This window comes from Peromyscus leucopus, chromosome 1 (assembly GCF_004664715.2).
Source record: "Peromyscus leucopus breed LL Stock chromosome 1, UCI_PerLeu_2.1, whole genome shotgun sequence".
Taxonomy (NCBI): domain Eukaryota; kingdom Metazoa; phylum Chordata; class Mammalia; order Rodentia; family Cricetidae; genus Peromyscus; species Peromyscus leucopus.
Window position 1 is genome coordinate 77125278 of NC_051063.1, and position 21816 is coordinate 77147093.

Sequence of the window (21816 nt, forward strand, 5' to 3'; positions counted from 1 at the left end):
TCTGGCTGGCCCCTAATTATCCACATAGAGTAGGATTCCCTGATTAAAGGCATGTACCACCATGCCCAGCCCTGCAGAGCTTTTTTCTTTTCTTTTCTTTTTTCTTTCTTTCTTTTTTTTTTTTTTTTTTTTGATAGGGTCTTAACAGTGTAATTCTGGTTGCCCTGGAACTCAACTTTGTAAACCAGGCTGGCCTTGACTCAGGGATTCACCTGTCTCTGCCTCCAGAGTGCAGGGATTTAAGGCGTGCACCACCATGCCCAGGCATACAGCTGGCTTTTTAAACAGGTTTTCTCAGCTGGGATTATGAGGTACTTTCCCTCTGTACTTTAAGTTCATGTGTTTGTAGTGACAATGTTGTTTTGGCAAAAATGATAATCTGTGAAAATTATGAGTCTTTCTAACATGTATGCACAGATAAACACAAAGAGAACACACACCAAATAACTGATAGTGACTACCCCTGTGGATGGTTCAATGTCTTTCTGCACTGTTTGAATCTAAAAAGTCAACACCCATCATTAACCAACTCACCCATTCAGAAGTGGCAGAGCTCCCCAGGTAGGAGGGAGAGGGAAAAACCCTCCATCAGGACATGGCCAGTATTGTCCTCATTCCTTCCTCATTCTAGGACCCAGTCCAACCCATTCCAGACAACTCACACAGACTGAAAGAGGAGCCGGGGGATGGGGGTGTCTCATTGTAACACTCATTTTTATATAAATATTCGCAAGTCATGTTACAGAATAAGCCCCACTGGGGAAAAAAATCAAAGTTCCGGTTTTGTTAAACTGAGCCCTGCCTTCTAGTTGGGCCCCAGCCTGGAGGTGCTGCTGCTTTGGGAAGGCTGGGGCTGCTGCTGGGAGGCTGCTGAAGAAGCTGCCTGTGTTGCCCACCCCTGAACCAACCCCCTTCTTTGGTGTGTGTTTCATGGTGACCTTCTCTGGCCACCTCTCCCTTAGTTTGGGACAGGGTTCTGTGGAACAGGGTCCAGAAGTCCTGGGGGCACTTGGAGATAGGGTGGTTGTAGTAGGGACTGAGCCATAAGAGGAGTCTGAGGCTTGAAGGCTGAGCCTTTTAGAGCTGTGGGCCACACAGAATGATTGGGAACCTGGGCTGACAGCCAAATAGTGTTGGCCCTTCCCTCCAGCCTAGATTCCAGGTCCCTTTCCCTGTTGGTCTACCTCCTGCTGGACCCTACATACCCAGGGTCAAGCCCTGGGTTCCTGCCTGTCCCCTCCAGGCTCTTCCCCTGGGACACCCTCCCCCTACAGAGAGGCCAGAGGCTAGGAACACAGCACCAGTCTGAGGATTTAATTAACCAGGAAGGGGATTGTTGGGAGGGGCACCCCTGTAAAAATGTACAAAAGGTCTGGGGGATTTGTGGAAGGGGTGATAAATATGTACATGGAACCCCTTTTCCTTTAGCTCCTCCTTCCTCAGCCCTAGGAGGGCATGGGAATTTGGGTGTTAGGTGAAAGGGAGCGGGGGCACTTTGGCCTCTGGCTTAGTGAGCCCTTGGGGAGGCAGGCCAAGGGCCTAGAGGCCCTTAGAGGGGGCATTGGTGCACCTTAAGTCATGAGCCATAACCTCTGAAATGACCCCCTCAAGCACTCATGCGCGTGTATGCGCGCATACACACATACACACACACACACACACACACACACACACACACACACACACACACACACACACTTCTCTCTAGAGGCTTATGACCTCTGTCCTCCCAGTGACCCCAGAGTCCACAAGATACTTGACCTTGTGGGGGGGTTGGGGATTCTATTCCCAGGTCCATGACTTCAGAGATGGCCATGAGATCGTGACCTTTGCCTTCCAACCCTGGCTTAAAAACTTCAGCCCTAGGACTTTGTCACAAGGAATGGGGAAAGGGGGTGGAGCTCTGCCCCTGCCCCTCACCTCTCCTCACCTGTCAGCCCGGGCTGGGCCAGGGGCCCTAGGTGGGGAACTGGGCCGAGGGGCGGGCACAAGAGGTGGTGGTGCTCCCAAAAGGGCTCCTGGTGGGGTCTTGCTGAGAAGGTGAGGGGTTCCTGGAGTCGCAGTAGGTGGTGGAGGAGGAGCCAAACGGCTGTACAGCAGGGAATGAGTAGGGTCTAGACTATAGAGGCGGGCAGCAGCCATGGCCCCTGGTCCAGTCAACTCCTCACCTGCCTCATAAAAGCGCGGTGGCCTGGCCAGGCGTGGGGGCCCTGCCAACCAGGTTGGCTCTGGGAAGCCTGCACAGCGCTCTGGCAGACTAGGACCAAGAAAAGGGGGTGGCCGGGGCCTCTCCAAAAGCAAGTGAAGGCCCTGAGGCCCAGTGGTTGCAGCAGCAGCGGCAGCGGCGGCAGCAGCAGCGGCTGCAGCAGCGGCAGCAGCGGCGGCGGCAGCAGCAGCCTCTTCTTTCCGCTCTTCCTTTACCCGCACAGACTCTTTGGCTGGACGGGCTCCTTCCTCGCCAGCCCTGGCCTTAGGAGTAGCAGGAGAAACTCGCAGCTGGGGCCGTGAGAAAGGGAGGTCCCTGGTGGGGGAGGTGGGCAGGCACAAGGAAGGGGGACAGAATGAAGGAGTTCCTGTGGCTGACAGCCCTGCAGTGGGGTGGGGTGGGGCGGGGGCTGCAGTCATGTGGAGGACATACCTGTCCTTCTCCTCCTTGGTGACAGAGGGCTCCCTTCGCTCCACAGGCCGCTCCTTGTCTGAGCCCGGTGTCCGGGCAGTTTCAGGGGGTCGGACCCAAGCAGGAAAGGCAAGAGGACTGCGATGCAGGCGGCCCCACGGGTCTGGTGGGGAGGCAAAGGCTGGTGGGGCTCCTGGGCTTTCTTTCTGGGCAAAGACGGCGCTGGAGTCTGGGTAGAAGGTGAAGTAGAAAGTGACAGGGGCCAGGAGGGACACTCCAGAGATAACCGCACAGGCCCCGCAGGAGCATACAGCCCGTAGTTACAGTCCCACCCCCCATTTCCCACCCTACCCAGCACTCACTGAATGTGGGGCTGCCCAGGCCTCCAAAGGCCCCGTTGGAGAGGGCAGCCAAGGAGGCGAAGCTTGTGGGACGCACAAAGGGATCTGTGGGCGGAAAGGGAAACTGGTCAGAGCACAGGGCAGCCAACTTAGGGCAGGCCCAGAGAAACGGTGAGAAAGAGGCAGGTCAGTAAGGAGGCCGGAGCCCTTAGTGGCTTAGAGTTCTGGTATTTGTTCTTGGAAACAGGGTCTCGCTACATAGTTGTGGCTGGCCTGGAACTCACAGACATCACCTCCCTCTACCTCCCCCAGGGCTGGGATTAAGGGCATGTATGACAGCTCTTAGTGATGTAGTTACAACACCCATGGACTGAACAGCTCTTGTGCCAGGCCAGCGACTGCTGTTTAACCCCTTTACAATCTCCTAAGTAAAAAGGACAGTTCCCACTTTCACATGACAAGACAGGCTCAGAGACGTGAAGTGACTTGCTGAAAGTCATCTAGCTGTAAAGTACCACCTGCCTGGGGCACCTCTAACTTTAAAAGTCAAATTCTTATCTGTACTTCCACTCCAGGTATCCGAGACCTCTTGGCAGCTCTCAATTCTACAGCAAACTACTAGCCTGGCATCACCCTATCTGTAATACCTTCTCAGCGTGATTCTAACTTCACACATATCCTAAATCTGTCAGAATTAACTAGTTAACTAGCCCACCCCTCCATGGGAACCACAATCTTCTAGCCAGAAACACCATTATCTGGGTTCAACTCTTTTTTTTTTTTTTGCCCACCTATACCCCAAGAAACTTTCAAGTCCCCTAGGCCAATAACCATGCTCTCTCTCCCTTAGGCCTGCACAGCCTCCTCCTCCACTCTCCCAGGTGGAACACTATCCTCAATTCCTGGCGATTGCAGAGACAGAAGTAGCAGCGGCAGAGTGGGAACCGTCCTGCCCTTCCAGACTCTCCACAGAAGAGGGAATCACAGCCCAGAGTAGGGAGAGTGACTGCCTAAGGTCACAGAGCAAATCAAATCCTATCTACCCAACCTGAGTTGTCTCTTAGGTCTGGTTCCCATCTCTACTTCCTGTTACTAAGAACAGGGCATAGGAAGCCCAAAATTCTCTTGGTTCTTACCAATGTGGGTGCTGGGGCTCAGGAAGGGTCCATGGGCCCCTGGAGCTGTTGTGAAAGGATTGGCTGCAGCATGGACGGCTCCTGGGGCAAAGAGGTGGGAGATTCTGTGAGGATGAGTGGGAGCAAGGTGGACATTGGGCTATAGGCTATGAGGGGGCTGGCCAGACTCACCAGTCGCAGTGAAGAGGGAGGCCGGGTGGGAGAGCTCCTGCCCAGGGGGCAGGGCCCCATAGGGCCCTGGAAGGCAGGGCAAGAGGTCGTTCCGAAAGTCAAGCTTGTGGGAGTCCCCCTGCATGGGACATAGGGAGAGGAGCAGTGAGGAGCTAGGTCTGGTCTCCATTTTTTTTCCTTTTTATGCTATTCTTAGACTCTGACTCTCACTCTTACCCCTAGTTTCCCTCCAAGGGCTAGCTAGTACCAGAAGGAGACTTAGGTACTTTCTACTACCTCTTTTAGCATGTTCTTTAACCACACCAATACCTGGGCAGAGAACCCAGGTGCTACAAAACCGCTCAGCAGTGATGGGGACAGGAGGAAAGGCTTCTTGTTAAAACTGTTCTGAGCTTGGTGGAGGGTCACTACCCAGAGTTCAGACACCCCGACTCTCAGACCCACTCTCCCTAGCCCTCCATGCCCAGTACCTTCATCTTCTCCTGGTGTCTCAGGATCATGTAAGCCACACGCACGTGCATGGCACACCACTTTCCTGGTTTCTGCCGCCCCAGGATGACCAAAGGGAAAGGGAAGGAAAAATGTTCACTCATCACCCATCCCAGGCCTGGCCCTGGGCCGAGCTTTGCCACACAGCATCCTCAACATCATCCCTACAACTGAGGGATGACCAGCTTCATCTTAAAGCCTAGGAAACTGAGGCTCAGAGAGATCAACTGCTTTGCCCAAGGTCCCATGGCCAGTTCTATCAAAGCCCAGGTTGTGACTTCAAAGCCCTGTCCTTTCTATTGGTTTACTTCTGGCTGCCTTCACATCTTCAACTTCATTTTTCCCAAGCGGGACCCCACCCCCCTCAGCCAAACACCCTGAAACCAGCCCCCAGCCTCATGCAGCCTGAGATCCTCACCAAACTCACCCTCAAAGGTGGCCGGAAATGATCAGGGATCTGGGGATGGTAAAGGAGAGATTGGAGGCGATTCAGACCTCTTCACTGACCTGAGTGTCCCATCTCTACAGCAGCACCCTTCCCACAATCTCCCTGAGACTGCGCTCCCTCAGACCACTCAGCAGTGTGACAGCCCCTCCCATTGCTCCTTCCACTCGAGGCATTGCTCCTTCCACATGAGGTTTCTGAGCCAGACCCTAGGGAAGTACCCGCTTGGGATGGCTAGATAGGACAGGTTTCTCTACCAGAGAGCAGTCTGTCTGTCCTCTAACAGCTTCATGCATGGGATCCTTAGGGGAGGGAACCTTTTGAGGAAGTCAGAAAACTTAGTCTATCCTTCAGGAAACATGTTCCATACTTTCTTCAGTGTTCTCAGAGCGCTGGCATCTGAGACATGTGGGGAGCAGGGGAATGACTCTGGTTACTTTATAAGTTTATCTTTTCATTGTTTCCTGGTATGATGCCACTTGGGGGGTGGGGGGGAATCCTGTGACTGACATTTGAAAACTACTACAAAAACCACTGTCTTGCTAGAGATGTAACTCGGTGGTAGAATGCATGTATGAAGCCCGAAGTTTGATCTCCAGTACTACCAAACAAAACCCAAACACAAAACTACTGCCCCACTCATTACTGTGTTCTTGGGACACTGTCCTTAACCTTTTACTCCTCATGCCCCAGAAGACGGTTCTAGAAAAGTTCTCTCCTTAGGCTCCTGAGGGTGGACTGCAGGGAAGAGCCAGGAACTCACCCTCCTCTAGTCAATATACCTTCCGACTCCCCCAGGGCCTGCCCTGGCCCCTCACCTGTGCCCCCTTCTGGGGGAGCCCGCTCAGCACTGGCCCCAGTCGTGGTGGCAGCTCAGGGTTCGTGTTCTGGGAAAGGGGAGTGGAGGGGTCAGACAGGAGAGCCAGTGCCACGTTAAAGGGTCTAAGAACTAAGCTGGGTGATGGGACAGGAGAGGGAGCGTGGCTTTGCAAAAACCTGGGTCCAGAAGGAAGGGCAGGAGGCTAGACACAGTTTTGGGGACGGGAGGAAGGTATACGGGTCCAGGATGTCTGTAAGGGATGGGAAGTAGTAGTTTCTGGGTCAGGAGCTCACCTTGGGCTGGAAGGCCCCCTGCAGGGAGCCAAAGGAGACAGCTGGCGGGAGACCCGGAGGGAGCCCGGGCACAGCGGGAGGGAAGGCCATGTACGGCTGTGGAGAGAAGGGCACTGGTCCAAGCAGGGAATGGAGGTGCAGCACAGGTCTGGTCTATCCATCTTTGGAATCCCCCCTAACACCCCCAAAGAGCTTTCCCAAGCTCGGGGCTCTTGCTTCTGGAGTGGAAGACTGAACTCCACTGATGCATACATTCCCACACATCACACGCCCTCACACACACTCACATTATGTCGGAAAAGGCCTTCCATCTTTCCTGGGTATTTCTCAAACTAGGGAAGAGAAGGGAAGAGTAAGCTGCCAGCCAGGGACCCAGGATCTTCCTTCCCCTGCAGGAGACGCCCTCCCTTAGGCCTCTGAGCCTCATCAGCAGCCCAAGGAGGAGCTCACCATATGGCCGTGGGGAGGCAGCAGGCCCGGGGGGTAGGGGGTGAAGTGCTGGTGGGTGTGCTGGTGGGTGTGCTGGTGTTGGTGGTTGTGCTGGTGGAACTGGAAGGCCAGGGGCCGGGCCGAGCCCCCTGCCCCCACCACCTCAGGGCCACCCTGGGCATTCAGGTAGCGAGAGTTCAGGTCCTGGCCGATCAGGTCCTGCTCTGTGGGAGGGGAGGGGAAGAAGGCTTTAATATCTGGTGCCACCAAGTCAACCTCTTTGGGCCCAGGTGACTGGCCTTCCCTTTAGTCTTGAGCCACTCCCTCCAAAGGCCCTTGGTCCCTGCCAAAGCCAACTGAGCCCATGCTTGGGGCCATGGCCCCCCACCACTCCACCCTGCCAGGACCCCAAACTCACCAGAAAGGGCGTTAGCGGCTGAGGCCCCAGGGTGCCCTGGCACCTGCAGCAGAGGTGGGGGTGGGGGCAGGGTGGGGCCAGGGGAGACCAAGGAGGGGTGGTGGGGTGGTGGTGGTGGGCGCAACCCATGGGGAGGAAAGCTGTGGGTGGACAGAGGCAGGGGCAGTGAGGGCGTCGGGGGCCGGTGGGTGAGCTGCGCGGACGAGGAGGAGGCAGATGAGGAGGAGGAGGACGAAGAGGATGATGAGGGGGGAGGCTGAGCCACGGGAGGGGCCGGGGCCTTGGGGGGCGGCCGTGAAGAGCTGGGGAGAGAAGTGGGGAGATGAGTGAGGGGGTGGGAGGTGCTAGCTCTAACAGGAGGTGGGTCAGAAGCCTGGGTGATGCTGTGGCCTTGGTTCTCCAATATGGGAGATGGTAGAACTTGGCCCCCAGGGACTCCCTGCAGAGAACCAGTCTCAGGATAAGATGCCTCCCACACCCAACAACCCCTTCTCCTCTTTAGATCTGGCTTTCACAAAGATGCCTCTGTCATGTCTTGCCATTTGACTTCCCCTTTTCTGACTAAAGCACAGCACAGCACAGAACATTCATTTTGATGCTTAGTTACAATGGGCCACCAAAGTTCCCACCCTAAGACAGCAGAAGCAGCACCACATTATCCTGTCCTGTCAATCAGGTAGCCTGAACTCTATGCCCGTCTTGCCATGAACACCCTGGGTGACCTTGAGCAAGTCACTGCCCCTCTCTGAGCCTTAGTTTTCTCAGTAATAACAATGATGACGACGGCAAACAACAGTGAGGAACCCACAGCAGTGTCATTGACTCTTCTTACCCTTGAGTGAGTACTTACTGTGGGGCAACTGCTGGCCTCTGCTTTAGAGCCAGTGCAGGTCTCCAGCATGTGGCACCACCTTCCTTCCCCAGTGTTACTGTAGCCATGCAACCATCTGTACTATACCAACTCCTTCTCTAGAACATAACTCACTTTTTTCTGCCCTCATCTAAGCAGTAACATGTTAAATCAAAAAGCTGAGGTATTAATCATATTTTCCTAAAGCAGCTAACTTTAAATATTTTAGAGTTTACCAAACCAAGACCTGAAATCACTCCATGTCCCGCTAATGACGAGTGTACACACTTTGGGAAACACTGCATTCACTTAGAATCAACCCCCAGAACAGCTTTAAGAAAAAGTACTATTATTTCATCTCATAAGAGGAAACTGAGCTCAAAGAGGCCAAGTGATTGTCAAAAATCATACAGCCAGTAAGTTTAGGCAATGCAAGAATTTAAATCTAGGTCTGACCGACACCAAAGTCAGCACTGGTAACCATCACGTCAGTATTTCCCCAAGTATGTTCCCAACAACATTATCTGTAGCAGATGCGCCTTACACAAAGTTCTCACCAGCAAACACAGTTTCGAAAAGGCACAAACTGAATTCCCTTGTACATGAATGTATAAAGGGCTCAGCTAAGCCCTGCAGTCATCTCTTTACATTTATTTTCCCCAATGTCACTCCAACTTTCCAATCTCAGAATCCTCTCCCAAGCCAGACTCATTCCACGTCCCCATCACAGAATGTAGCTCTTGCAGATCAGATCAGACCCTATACACTCACCTGCCAGTGCTGAGGTCCAGGCTGCTGCCATAGGGAGAAGTTCGGAGGCCGAAGGGTGAGACCCGAAGCTGCAGCTGGGGCTGGGGTGGGGGTGGCAGACTGGGGGTAGCTGGTAAGGGTGTAGGGGATGAGACAGGAGGCCGAGGGGCTGGTGGAGGTGGTGGTTCCTTTGGGGGGAAAGGCACTAGCAGCGGGTCGGGCCCTGGGGGCTGCTCTTGGCTCCGCTCCAGGCCCGACACTTTAGGGACCACAGACAGTTTTGCTTCACAGTTCCCATTGAAGGTGCCATGAGGACCCGAGGCTGTGAGGGCAGGATGGTAGACATGCTCAGCAGAGGTTCATGCTCACCCATGTCCCTTTCATGCTTTCATCCCAGCCCTTAGGACCAACCTTTGCTGGTTGAGACAGTAAAGGAAGGGTCGAGGTCATCATCGGAGACCTGGGAGAGAAAGGTAGAGGAAGGGTAGGTTATTAAGCCTCTGGAGCCTGCTATGAACTGGTGGTGGTAGCAAGTCTATCTCATCAGCCTAGCTATGATCCACTGGAATGTGGGCTTTAGGGGGCTTAGAGGAGGAAGTGGGGCACTGAGGCCAAAAATCTGCTATGCCAGGCAGGGATGGCAGAGATGAGAGCAGATCAAAGCTATGTCAGCTAAGACTGACTGCTGGAGGGCTGCAGGAATGGCTGAGTGGTTAGGAGCTTGTATTGCTGTTAGGGAGGATCCAAGTTAGATTCCTAGTACCCATGTCAAATAGCTCACAACTGCCTGTAACTCCAGTTTCAGGGGAATCTGATGCCTCTGGCCTCTGCAGGCACTGCACTCACTTGTATAGACACATATACATAATTAAAAAGGAATAAGATAATCTGTTTGCTTGTTTTGAGACAGAGTCTCACTATACACCCTTGGCTGGCTTCAAACTCACAGAGATCTATCTGCCTTTGACTCCTGAGTGCTGAGATTAAAGGTGTACATTACCATGCCTGGTCCTAATAAAATAATCTTTTTTTTTTTCCTTTGGTTTTTCGAGACAGGGTTTCTCTGTGTAGCTTTGCGCCTTTCCTGGAGCTCACTTGGTAGCCCAGGCTGGCCTCGAACTCACAGAGATCCACCTGCCTCTGCCTCCCAAGTGCTGGGATTAAAGGCGTGCCCGGCTAATAAAATAATCTTTAAAAAACACTATCTGGCCTGGAAATCTGTATGATTTGTGAATGTTAGCAAAACAAAACAAAACTCTACACCATCTTTAAATTGGTTATATTCTCAGAGCTGGAGAGTCCTTGTTAAAACAGACTTGAGGGCCTTTTGACAGTGGCCCCCCATCCCATTCTCATGTGACAATAATTAACTAGAATTGGATAGTGACCACCCCCTTAGGTGGACTACAATCCTCTGGCTCACCACAATCCCTGTCTAAAAACTTTAAGAGAAAAAAATCCACACACATTAGGGTATATAAATGTAGCTACTTATAGGAATAAAGAGGTAGAACATTACCTCCAAGGGCACATTATTTTCCAAAAGTTACTAATAAGACACTGAAACAGACTGGGTAGTGGTGGTGTACGCCTTTAATCCCAGCACTCAGGAGACAGAGGCAGGTGGATCTCTGTGAGTTCAAGGCCAGCCTGGTTTACAGAGCTAGGTCCAGGACCGGCAAGGCTACACAGAAAAACCCTGTCTTGAAGGGGGGTGGCGGGGGAAGGAAACTGAAATAGACCCTTCCAGGATGAGTGCCTACCCTGATCAACCATGGTCTGGTGCTCTCACTGCAAAAGACTCAAATTCTACAGACAGACCTGATGGCCAGAGGGAGGGGCATTCAGTTCCAGACTCATTTTGGACTCTTGGAGAAAGCTAGGAAAGGCTTCAAAGGCTCTGAGAAGGACGCTAGACCAATAGGCAAACTTTCAGTTCTCTGGTTACCTAGCCACGCCCACCATTAAAAACAACGGGTGGAGGGGCAAGAGTATAAGTTTGGAGAAACAGATCAGCAGATGAGAGCCCTGGCTCTTCTTCCAGAAGATCCAGGTTCAACTCCTACCACCCACATGGAGGCTCACAACTGTCTGTGACTCCAGCTCCAGGGGATCTGACACCCTCTTCTGGCCTTCTCAGGCACTGCACACAGGTGATACGCAGACATACATGCAGACAAAACACCCATACACAAACTAAAATGAAAAACAAAAACCAAACCAACCAATCAACCAAACAAACAAAAACCCAAACCAAATAACAGGGCCAGGCCAGCAAGACCAGTCCGCAGGGAAAGGTCTTGCTGGGAGGCCTGATGCTGTCTCTGAGTCCCACCCTGGGACTACATGGAGGAAGGAGTGAACTGCCTCCTGAAAGCTGTCCTCTGACACACACTGTGGCCTCACCCCTCACCCCAGCACCTCCTTCTTCCCTCCCTTCCTCCTCAGAACTTAATCCTGGTTCAACATAACCAACCCATGGTCCCACTCAGGGGAAGGATGTCTGCTGCTTGTCCAAGCTCTGTAAGCTGCAGACTATTTTAACATCGGTAGCGATGCCCACCCAACAATTCCCAGCCCCACTCACCCTCTCATCCAGATCACTTTCTGCGTCACACTGAGAAGGAAAGAGAGAGACATCAGGAGACAGAAGAGGAGTGGGACCCACGGGGGAAGGGAAGGGCCATGCTAGGTGGATAGCACTTACTATATATCCAGCTTCCAGAGAGTGACGGGAGAAAGCCTGAGGAAGACCAGAGTCCAGAGGTAAGGGAGGCTGACTGACCAGGAAACTGTATAAAGCCACAACTCCCAGCAAGGCATTCAAGGACACTTAAAATCTAATCTCAATCACTTTTTCTAGCTTTTTCTTCGGGTACTTCCCACCTCCATTCCCAACCTCTAACTACTTTCATAATATAACAGGTTCTCACGTCTTACATTTTGTTCAAAACAACTTTTCTTCATTTCTTTCCTCAGCAAACTTCTGAGTCTACTTTGGGGCCCAAGACATTCTAGGGGGCTTTCCCTAACCACAACCCTCTGCCCATCCCCCAGACAGAATGAGTGGCTTCCTCATGTGGGTTTCTGCAGCACTTCTAGATCTTTCCCAGATCACTGCCTTGTACAGCTGCTCAAAATGGTCTAGGTGTTTGCTTGTTGACTGTTTCTTTCTCCCTAGGCTGCCACCAGCTAGAGGGAAGGGCAGGGACATCTAATTTATTTATAATTCAACTAAGTGTCTTTGATGTCCTTGAATTATCGGCATGTTTGTAGTATACACAGCACAAGTAAAAGCAAGTGAGTTTGACCATAGTCAAGTCTTTGTCGGCCCGGACTAGAGGGGCTGCTGTCCAGTCAGCTCTGCCTTCCTCTCTGCTCTTAGAAACTGGGATTACTGTTCAGGACGGGCAGTTTCGATGCTCATGGAAAACCAATCTACATGAATGATACTCTGACAGAGGAATTTTGGAAGACTGGGATCTGGGACAGGCTCACCTCTTTCCGTCTTCGCTTATTGGGCCATTTGCGGGGCCTATCCCCAGAGGGCCGGCCAGGCTCACGATCTGAGCTGTCTCCTGGCTCCCCAGTGGCCCCACTGGAGCCCCCCCTTTTCCGTTTCCCAGAATGCTTCAGCCGATGTTCCAGTCGCTCTGGGGGCTGAAGAGATGCATCCTTCTGTAGAAGAGGAGGTGGGACTGAAGTGGTTGGAGAAAGAAAAGCTCCCCAACTCTCTAAGGGTGACCAAGCTACTCAAATGCCTCTCAGTCAGGGTAACTTAGGTAGTCCCCAGAGACTAGCTCTACCTCCTCCCACCCTGGGTGGGGCAGAAGCCAGGCCAGAGGAGCCGGTTGCTCTGGTTTGGGGTGTCACCACTGCCCCCTCAACCCCATGCACTCTGACGGCTGTGTCCTCCTCTGCCCTCTGACCCTCCTCCCAAAGACCCCCAAACCCTATCAGGACACACCTGCAAGGCCTCAAGACTGGCAAAGCTAGCGATGGCAAAGCCATCGATCAAGTCTTCCTCCTCTTCCTCCTCCTCCTCAGGCTCCTCCTCGGCTTCCCCGTCGTCTGCGGCCCCCTCGTCCTCTTCCTCCTCTTCCTCTCCCCGGCTGCCCGAACCGGCAGGCCGCTTCCGAGCTCGCGGTCTTGGGGGTCGAGGCCTGGGTCGGGGCCGCCGCCGTCTCAGGCCCCCAGGCCGCTCTCCCGAGGAAGCTGACGACCAGGGCCGGGCGGGCGGCGGCGGCGACGACGAGGATGAAGAGCCGCGCGGGGCGGCCAACAAGGCCCGGGGCGCGTCACCGCCGGGACCACGGCGGCGCCGCTGCTCCCGATCACGGTCTCGCCGCGAGCAACGTCTGCGCCGCCGCTCCCCCTCCGCTGCCCAGCCCGGGCCTGGGGCCGCGGCCGTCTCCATGGTGACGGCCCTCAGCGCCGCATCCGGAGGCGGCGGGGCCCGGCGCGGCCTGTGCACAGGCCCGGGGTCGCGAGCGCGGAGCTGGCGCTTGCACAGGGACAGGAGAGCTCCGGCTTCCTCTTTGAGACAGGATCCGCTGGCCCCTGGCTTGCCCCAAGGCCAAGGCCCAGAGAGCCGGCGCCGCCCCCGGGGCGACAAGCCTGAAGGCCCCCCCTGTAGGGCTGGCGGGGCCGCGACGACGAAAACTGAGCGGCCGTCCCTTTAAGGCGAGGCCTCAAACTGTCCAGCCCCCGGCCCCTTTAAGACGACTCCACCGTGTCCGGCTGGTCTAGTGCGGTGGCGGCCCCGTGCCAGGGGTCGAGGCAAGTCTCCCGGAGGAAGAGGAAGGGCCACCCCTTTAAAAGGGGCGGAAAGCACAACCTCCCCTTTAAACGCGTCTTAAGTCCTCCGGCTGAAAGAGGCCACCCCTTTAAAGAGTCCGGAGGCTTTCAAACCGCGGGCCGTCCCTTTGAAGAGCTCGCAGTCCAGTTTCCAGTCCGCCACAAGCTGCCACTTCCCCTTTAAGGTGAATTGAAGGAACTTCTTGCGTGGGGCAGGCGGGAGGAAAACTCCACTCGCCCCAGTTCTTCCAATAGGCGTGTCAGCTTCGGCAGGTTTCCCCTTTAAGGCTGGCGTCGCAGTCGGCCAAGTTCGGTGCCCACCCCTTTAAGGAGATTTAAAGAGGTCTACGCCTCCGGGAGCCTTGAAAGGTGCAAGGGGGCGGAGCCTGCCTTCCAAAGCCCCGGATGTGAGGCAACGGTGACGGATGGAGCGTCTCTCCCTGTCCTCCGACATAAAAGACTCTTCCTCCTTTCCGCCGTCCCTGACTGACTTGTGTCGAGAAGGATCCGGAAAGGCCGCTGGGCCGCGAGGAGCTCCACTGTACCCTCCGGTTGTCCTCTTTGGAGTCTCGGGCCTCCCGTCCGCCAGAACTTCCCTGCCCCTCCTCCCTCTTCCTCCTCAGCCAACGCCTCCTTCCTCTCTCCGCCTCCGCCCACTCTCCGCCTCCTTCCCCCTCCCCGTGGCTCAGGCGTTTATAGGTTGGCAAGTAGACGTCAACGCGGGGGGCGGAGTCGAAGTCGCGGGAGTGCCGGATGTAACCGCCCCCAGGTCTCGGATTGGCTGGTCGGACTAGCCCCGCCCTCCCCAGGTCCTGGGACCCGACTGGTCCGAAGTAGGCGTTGGAGCGGTCCCGTAGGCCGCCCGCCTCTTCCTGCTCTCCGGTGATTGGCCGCGGCGCTGGGAGGCGGGGCCTGCAGTGGGAGGGCGCTGGCCGCTGGGAGGCGTGGCCGCGGGGCGCTTCTCCGGCGGGTGGGCGTTCCTTCTCCTTCTGCCGGTTGGCGTTTCGCGCAGGCGCGGGGCGGCAGCACCGCCTGCCGGTCTTGGGGCGGATCGCTCGGTCGCGGCGTCTCGGCGCCCGGAGGCTTCGAGCGGTGGCCTTCCCTTCCAGTGCTCAACAGTAAGACACACCTTGCATTCGTGTGTGGAGTACTCTTTCACGTTAACTCACTTGGTCATGAGTTCGAGGTAAATATTTGCTATTTGCTTTTTTGCTTTTTCTTTCCTTTTTTTTTTTTTTTTTTTTTAAGTTTTTCGAGACAGGGTCTCTCTGTAGTTTTGGTGACTGTCCTGGATCTCGCTCTGTAGACCAGGTTGGCCTTGAACTCACAGAAATCCGCCTGCCTCTGCCTCCCGAGTGCTGGGATTAAAGGCGTGACCACCACCCCTGGCTGTTTGCTCCATTTTTATCGAGGGGATCTGTATACAAGCAGCCAGCATTCTAGCTCCAGGGTGAGGGCCCTGGCCACTGTCCGGCCTTTATGTGACTCTGATCTCTGGTTTTTTTAATGTATCATTTTGTGTGGGTTCGGACCTGATGTGTGTAGGGGCGAGTGTCATATATGCAAGCCGAGGCTCAAGGACAACTTTGTGGAGTCTTACCCCTTTCAACTTTTTTGAGGGTGCTGGGGTTCCACTTCTGGTTACTAGGCTTATGTGCCAAGCACCTTTTATCAGCTGACTAGCTCACTGGCCCTGGCTGTTACCGTCATGTGGACATTTCCTTGACAAACTCACCTTGTCTTCTCGTCGAGGAATTCCCTCATGGGGCTTGTACTGGTCCAGTGTCTGCGGTAGATTGTCCTGGGTGGGTGATTACAGTATTTGGGAGGAACTCAAGGCCTTAGCCTGTTCCACAGACTTTTCATTTCTGTGCTGGAATTGAATATGCATGGGGGCATTTTCTGGTTTGTTTTTTCCTCCATAAATATCACCTCATAAAAGAGTTCTCAAGAGCATCATCTCTGGGCTGGAGATGTAGCTCGGAGGTACAGCAGTCTAGGTTTGATCCCCTAGCACTGCCGGGGATGAGAGTGGGGTGAGGAATCGCTGTGTCTACCCTCCTGTCTGCAACCCTTTTTTTTTTTTTTTTGGTTTTTCGAGACAGGGTTTCTCTGTGTAGCTTTGCGCCTTTTCCTGGAATTCACTTGGTAGCCCAGGCTGGCCTCGAACTCACAGAGATCCGCCTGGCTCTGCCTCCCGAGTGCTGGGATTAAAGGCGTGCGCCACCACTGCCCGGCTGCAACCCTTTTTTCAAATTCTCTGGCACTGTCCCCTTTCTCTACTCCTTTGGTGAGCAACAGAGAAACGTGAGCTGGTATAACTAACTGATCTCAAACTCTGCTGAAGACACAAAGGAATCAGAAACATATTGAAAACTTTATAGAAATATAGAGAAAAAATACAATTGATCCAGAGATTTACCCCCTCCCTGAAGGATGGATGGACAAACAGTTGGAGCTCCTAGAGCTGACAGGGATGTTCCCTGTCTGTCTCCTCCTCCAGGAGCAAGGCATCTAGCTCCTTCAGCCGCTCTTGCAGCAGAGGTCCCACATCCTGACTGGGTGCCCGGCTGGGAGTAAGGGTCCTGCCAGCTGCGGCGCGGACCCCTCGTGATGGTCGGCGGGACCGAGGACGGCTGCTGTCCCGAAATTCTACAGCCCGTCGGAGTTTCTTAGAGCTGGTAAAAATCAGAGTCCCATTGCGCTCCCGGGGTTCCTCAAAGATGGTCTCAAAGGTCCTGGGCCAGGCAGGGAGGAGAAGGGTTTACCAGCATGCTCCCTGGTTCAAACAGCCCTCTACTTCCCCCAGACCTTCCAAGTTTCTCACCTTCTGGCTGTGGGCGATTGGTAATTCTTATTGGTATAAATTTCTTCCAAAGTGAACTCCTTCTTGTTTAACCTGGAAGCAGGAAGCAGAGGGCACTGAGAAACTTTGAGCAGGGGGGCCCTGAGAAGGCATGGGTAAAGCCCGACTGAATTGCAAGAGTCAGAAGTGACATCTGAGGAAGTTATAAGCACAAGCCACATCCTTGCCAAACTTAGTCTTCCAGGCTGGACCACACTCCCTGAGAGGAGACAAGGCTGTACTTCAGGAGTAGGAGTTACCGAGGCAGCTCCTTGCTCTCCGAGCCTCTCACCTGACTGGTCGAGGCAGCCCCATCGGTGTGAGGTTTGGTTGTAGACGGACAGGCGTCCTCCGTATTCTGAATCTAGAAACCTTTCCCATGGTCTGCAAAAATGGGGCAGAGGGTCACAGAAGGGCAAGGACTCCGGCCTCAGCTCGCTCCTGTCTCTATCATTACCTTGGTCTCTGGGTCAGAAAACACCTTGTCCTTTGAGGCTTTCAACTCCTTCCCCTTGGTTGAACCCAATCTGCAGAGATGGTCAACAGTCAGGGACAAGGGAACACACACAGCAATACACCCGTCTTCTGTCACTGGCTACTGAGCAAAGGAGGCCAGGCTCAGGCTGTGGCCAAGGCTTCCAGAGGGTTTATTGAGAGCACTACCTGGGTTCTGCTGCTTCGCAGAAGAAGGCAGTGGATGCAGTGGATGAGCAAGATGTAGTGAGAGAAGATGAGGCGCCCACTCCTCCAAGAGGGAAGACCTCTTTCCGGAGACAGGGCCGAGGAGGTGCTGGGATCCGGGCCATCTCCCCACAACCCACAGTATGTCTCCGAGGCCTGGACTGGCTTGGCTGGGATGGAACAGGAGGCCAGGTACAGCTACCTGGGCCAGGGGGCCCTAGATCAGGGCAGGAGTAGCTTCGGCCCAGAGATAACTTAGGGACAGATGCTGGGGAATTGTCCTGAGTCCGCCACTGGCGGATAGGGGGCCGGGGGCTGACAGATGCAATTCTCTCAGTAGCCCTGGACTGCTCGGCCTCTGAGATAGCAATCTTCAACTCCAATTTCATGGGAGGTGATGGGGGTGGAGGCTGTGGTGCTTTGTTAGGCGTGAGGAAGATGTCAGCGAAGCTCTCAAGCTTGGATCGGACGGAACGGAAGAGAGGGGCCAAGCCCCAGGGACTGAGACGGGGGCGTAAAAGGCTGGACGGTGGTGGGGTCAGTGGGGCCTCCAGAGCAGGATCTGGGGCTGAGGAAAGGAGAGGGTCACAGGTGGGCATTCCTCACCCTCGGGTGATTTAAGCACCACCTCACAAGCCTCAGTCTCTTCCCCAGACACTAACCTGCCTCTAGATGAGTGAACCTGCTCCTAAAGTCCTGTAATTAGGATTGCCTAACACGCACTAAACCCTGGATTTGATCCCCAGTATTGCAAAGCAAAGCAAGAACCCCTCAAGTCCCTGAGGTCCAAATCCCATTTTCGTACATCCTGCTCTACCCTGGGAAGGGGTTAAATCCCACCCTTAGTTCTGCCCCTGGTGTTTTAAGCTCACGTTGGCTACTCCAGACTTTTGAGTCTTACTCCTCTATTCAAGTCCGTACCTGGTAGTGGGCTCTCGGGAGGGTCAGCAGGCAGAGTGGACGGCTGGAATGGAGGTTCTGGTTCTCTGGCTGCAGGCATTGGCTGATGAACTTTTGTCACAGGCTCAGCTCTGGGGTGAAGGGACAAAGTAAGAGATGGGGATGCTTCCAAGTCCGGCTCCCTCCTGGGCCAGTGCTTCCCCTGGCCTTTAAGGCTTCTGAAGGTGCTATAAGGAAGGAGTAGACAAGTAACTCCTGATGCCCCCAGCTAGAGATGTCTGGATGATAGCTTTGATAATCCCTTCCCCAGCCCTCTTACCTTTGTGCTGGGACAATGAAGTTGGGCCTATCTTCAGCGAAACCCTGGATATAAACAGGGAGGTGTTACGGAAAAGCAGGAAGTCATCTTTGGCCTCCCCAGCTTCCCATGTTTGGTTGTACAGAAAAGATTTTTTTCTTATATGCTTTATTCAGGTAGTTTATTCTAGCACAAAAAATGCTGTCATTGGGGTGGTGGCACAAGCCTTTATCCCAACCCTTGAAAAGTAGAGGCAGGCTCTACATTGGGCCAGCGTGGTCTACACAGCAAGTTCTAGGCCACCCAAGTCTACATAGTGAAACCCTGTCTAAAAGGAGGGGGGAAAGGGGACTGGAGCGATGGCCCAGCAGTTAAGAGCCACTGCTGCTCTTCCAGAGGACCCAGGTTCAATTCCCAGCACCCACACGGCAGCTCACAACTGTCTAACTCTTGTTCCAGGGGGCCAATGCTCTCATATATGCAAGCAAAACAGTGCACAAAAAATAAAAATAAATTATTTTTAAAAATTCTGTTGTCCTGTTTTACAGAAATCCACCCCCAGCCTCATGTTTGCCCTAGCTCGACCCAGCTATCTTCATCATACTTTCTTATACCTCAACTGGCTGTCTGGGACTGGCAATGTCTTCCAGGACCACCACCAGGGTGGGTTGGGTGACCTGGTCTATCTTTTGTGACGGGCTCTCTTCTGGGCCAGGGGCTGTCCTTGACCTCATCCTCGAGGTGGGAGAGGCGTGGTGGCTGCGGCTCAGGGGCTCTCGGCACAAATGCAGTGGGTCTGGAGGCCTAGAGGAAGAACGGGGAGATGAGTGGGCCCAGCTGCGTCCAGCTCACTCCCTCTCCATGTCACACTCACCTGGCTTCTAAGTCCCACTTGACCTGCTGGGGGCCCGGGGAAGCAGGTGACTGTCTGCAGACCGAATCCTGATGATTGTTGAGATTCTTTGAGCGGGACGTGTCCTCTTGGTATGCCAGGGGGACCTAAGAGGAGGAGTCGTTAAAAGGAAGCCAAGCTGGGCTCATGCCTACAATCCCAGCACTTGTGAGACTAACACCAAGAGGACTTTGAGTTCCAGGCCAGCCTGGGCTAAAAGGTGAGACCCTGTCTCAATCAGACAAAACAACAAAGAGCAAAGTAATGGAATGGGCCAACTGGACAGGACCTTCTGTGTCTCAGTGTCCCCAGTCACAGAGGAGACGGATTTTGGCTAGAGTTCACTCAGATCCCTAAAGGAAGTGATTTGGGCTGAATTAGGGGTGAGGTATTAGAGTCAGGAGATACAGGTGGGAAATGTAAATGAACGAATCTTCAACCCAGGCTCTGAAGAAATGGAAAAAGAGGTGACAGTTTTCTCATGTCATGTAGCCAAAGACACCACCAGCGTATTTCCCAGGGAGACAGGACAGTCAGAAGAGTTTCTCATCTACGTAGTAGGATGTGGTTCCAGCTCAGTGGAGGGTAGGGGAGGACAGACACAGTAGTGACCCCAGAATCATGCAGAAGTCTTGCATTAAGGAGACTGCCTTGAACGCTGGCATTAGAGATCTGGTCTAACTTTAGTAGGGAGCCTGGGCGGGGGTGGCGGGCAGGGAAGAGAGAGGGGTCTTTAAGTTAAAGGGCTCACCCTGTTTGGAGCCATGACATCTTCCAGCACCACTGCCAGGACCCGCCGAGAGGCCTTTTCCAGGGGCGACGGGGACCCCAAAGGCTGCAGCCTCGGTCTTTTCGGGCTCCTGGCTTCCCATAATGCTCGGGCTAGGGGCTGGCGGCACAGGCTTGACCGTCTAGAAGGGCTGGAGGGTGAAAGAAGTAGAAGACAGTTGCTTGAACCGGTTGTTGGCTCTGTAGTGGTCGGGTACAGCCGCCAGGACCCCTGTGTCCCGGGCTTAAGACAGGCGGGCGGGCGGGGTGCGCTCTCACCTGGAGTCCCCAGGCAAGTCCATGGGGAAAGCGGTGGTTCCGGGGAGTCCCTGGGGAATCCCAGGCTGCAGCCTGGGGCAAAGGGGGGACAGGGGAGTGGGGAATGAGATCCAGCTCCTCCCCCGGGGTTCCGCCCTTCATGGTTCGCCTGTGGCTCCCGGTAGGCTACAGGCCCTTCCTTGAAAGGGCGCCCCCAGCTGGCCGCTCGGAGCCGGGTCCTCCCGCTTGCAGCCGCCTTGATCACTCGGCCCTGCCTGGCACCTGCCGAGACTAAATTGCGGCGGTCACAGCTCTTCCGCGGCTCGAGCCTCCTGAGACCTTTGTCTCTGTAGATGCCTCTCTGAGGTCCTCAGGGATCCGCTGGGATCCCGGTCCTGGGAGGCTCCGTTTCCGCTAGATTCCTCGGTGATCCTGGCCCCGCCAGGCAAGGGCTCCAGAAGAACTGCTCCACATACTAGCCGCCCTCCCTCCCTCCCTCCAGATCGCCTAAATTGGATCTCTATGGAAAGAATCCGACAGTGCGGTTCTTCCAATCAGAAGCCGCGCGACTCGCCTCCTCCCACTGTGAGCTTCGTCTTAACTAAGTTCCACTCGGGGGAGGCCCAAGCTCATCGGCGAGCTCAGTCCGGATTCCGGGGTGCACACTGTCAAACCGATACCCCATTCACGCCAATCCCGGAAGGTCCAGCCCACCGGTCACATCCCACCCCAAGCCCCCGCCCCGCCTGGATCCCCGCCCCGCGTCCTCGGAAGCCCGGGACCAGATGGCTCGAACGTCTCCTTCCCCGCCCGCCTCTCTGCCCTCTCTCCAGCCCGGTCCCCCCCACTCGCACCCCTCCCCTGCGCCGCTCACCGCAGCTTTCCAAGGATCCCGGGTTTTCGACAGCTCCCACCTCCGGCTTCTTTAAAACCAGCCTTACGCAGCTCTGTCCAACCGTCAGAGGCCTTCTTCTCTGTGTCTTGGGCACCGCCCAATCGCCGGCCCCGGTCTTCCGGGGTTAGGAGAAACTACGTGAAACCGCCAGGCGGCCATGATATCTAGGGGCAAGAAGTTAAACTGGGACAGCACCGCCATTGTAATTGAGGGCAGTAAGGCTTGAGCACCAGTCGGCCGAGTAGCGTCATTTTTCAAAGACCGGTCAGCGGTCGGCTACTATGACAGGTTTCTTGATGTATTCGGACAACTGTAGTGAAGCTACAGTTTCTCCACCTTTTGAAAACCTTCTTCCGTATTTTTTTTTTTGTTCCTATGCCAGTAAACATCGAGTGCTGATGACTTGAGAAATCCCCATTCTCTTAGGTTCCTCGGGGTTGAGGATCTGGGAGTGAGGGAAAGAGGGGCGTGAACCCTGAAGATCCAAAGTTAACGATTAGGGCCGGTGCGTCCTCTGGCTTGTTCGCTTTCTGGAGAGACTGGGCAGAGCCTAAGTGGGGAGAATGCTATGAGCTTCATTCTCTGGCGTGTGTGTTCACTTCTTCCTAGAGTGCCGTCTGCAGGTCACTTGGAAGGTTGGTTCAGTAGAGGCTCCATGGCAGGAGACCGGTAGCCAGCCTGGGGTTGCCCGGTGGAGCAGGCTCAGTGTCCTTCCTATTCTGG

General features: G+C 54.6%; 2 protein-coding genes across 5 annotated transcripts; both read right to left on the bottom strand.

Moving 5' to 3' along the window:
• Positions 1–695: 695 nt before the first annotated feature.
• On the bottom strand, positions 696–14216 carry Fbrs (fibrosin). 2 transcript variants are annotated; one of them, XM_028885579.2, is made up of 18 exons: positions 12727–14215; positions 12258–12437; positions 11467–11502; positions 11347–11376; positions 9171–9219; positions 8781–9081; positions 7160–7461; positions 6763–6965; positions 6600–6644; positions 6313–6408; positions 6018–6086; positions 5182–5211; positions 4736–4807; positions 4266–4383; positions 4095–4175; positions 2980–3063; positions 2639–2846; positions 696–2521 (listed from the first exon to the last, which is right to left on the bottom strand). In XM_028885579.2, exons 1-18 carry the CDS (start codon positions 13174–13176, stop codon positions 1927–1929), a joined length of 2949 nt encoding a protein of 982 aa, XP_028741412.1. In that variant the 5' UTR covers positions 13177–14215; the 3' UTR covers positions 696–1926. The 2 variants fall into 2 exon arrangements, with proteins under 2 accessions (XP_028741412.1, XP_037066267.1); XM_037210372.1 differs by lacking the exon at positions 6600–6644 and having other exon boundaries at positions 12727–14216.
• Positions 14217–15914: 1698 nt separating this feature from the next.
• On the bottom strand, positions 15915–21209 carry Prr14 (proline rich 14). 3 transcript variants are annotated; one of them, XM_028885576.2, is made up of 12 exons: positions 21073–21209; positions 20220–20291; positions 19924–20092; positions 19155–19279; positions 18895–19084; positions 18302–18345; positions 18004–18209; positions 17065–17650; positions 16859–16928; positions 16694–16785; positions 16384–16455; positions 15915–16294 (listed from the first exon to the last, which is right to left on the bottom strand). In XM_028885576.2, the coding sequence occupies exons 2-12, from the start codon at positions 20240–20242 to the stop codon at positions 16018–16020; spliced, it is 1854 nt and encodes a 617-aa protein (XP_028741409.1). In that variant the 5' UTR covers positions 20243–20291; positions 21073–21209; the 3' UTR covers positions 15915–16017. The 3 variants fall into 3 exon arrangements, with proteins under 3 accessions (XP_028741409.1, XP_028741411.1, XP_028741410.1); XM_028885578.2 differs by having other exon boundaries at positions 18004–18113; positions 21073–21208; XM_028885577.2 differs by lacking the exon at positions 21073–21209 and adding an exon at positions 20773–20911.
• Positions 21210–21816: the final 607 nt, after the last annotated feature.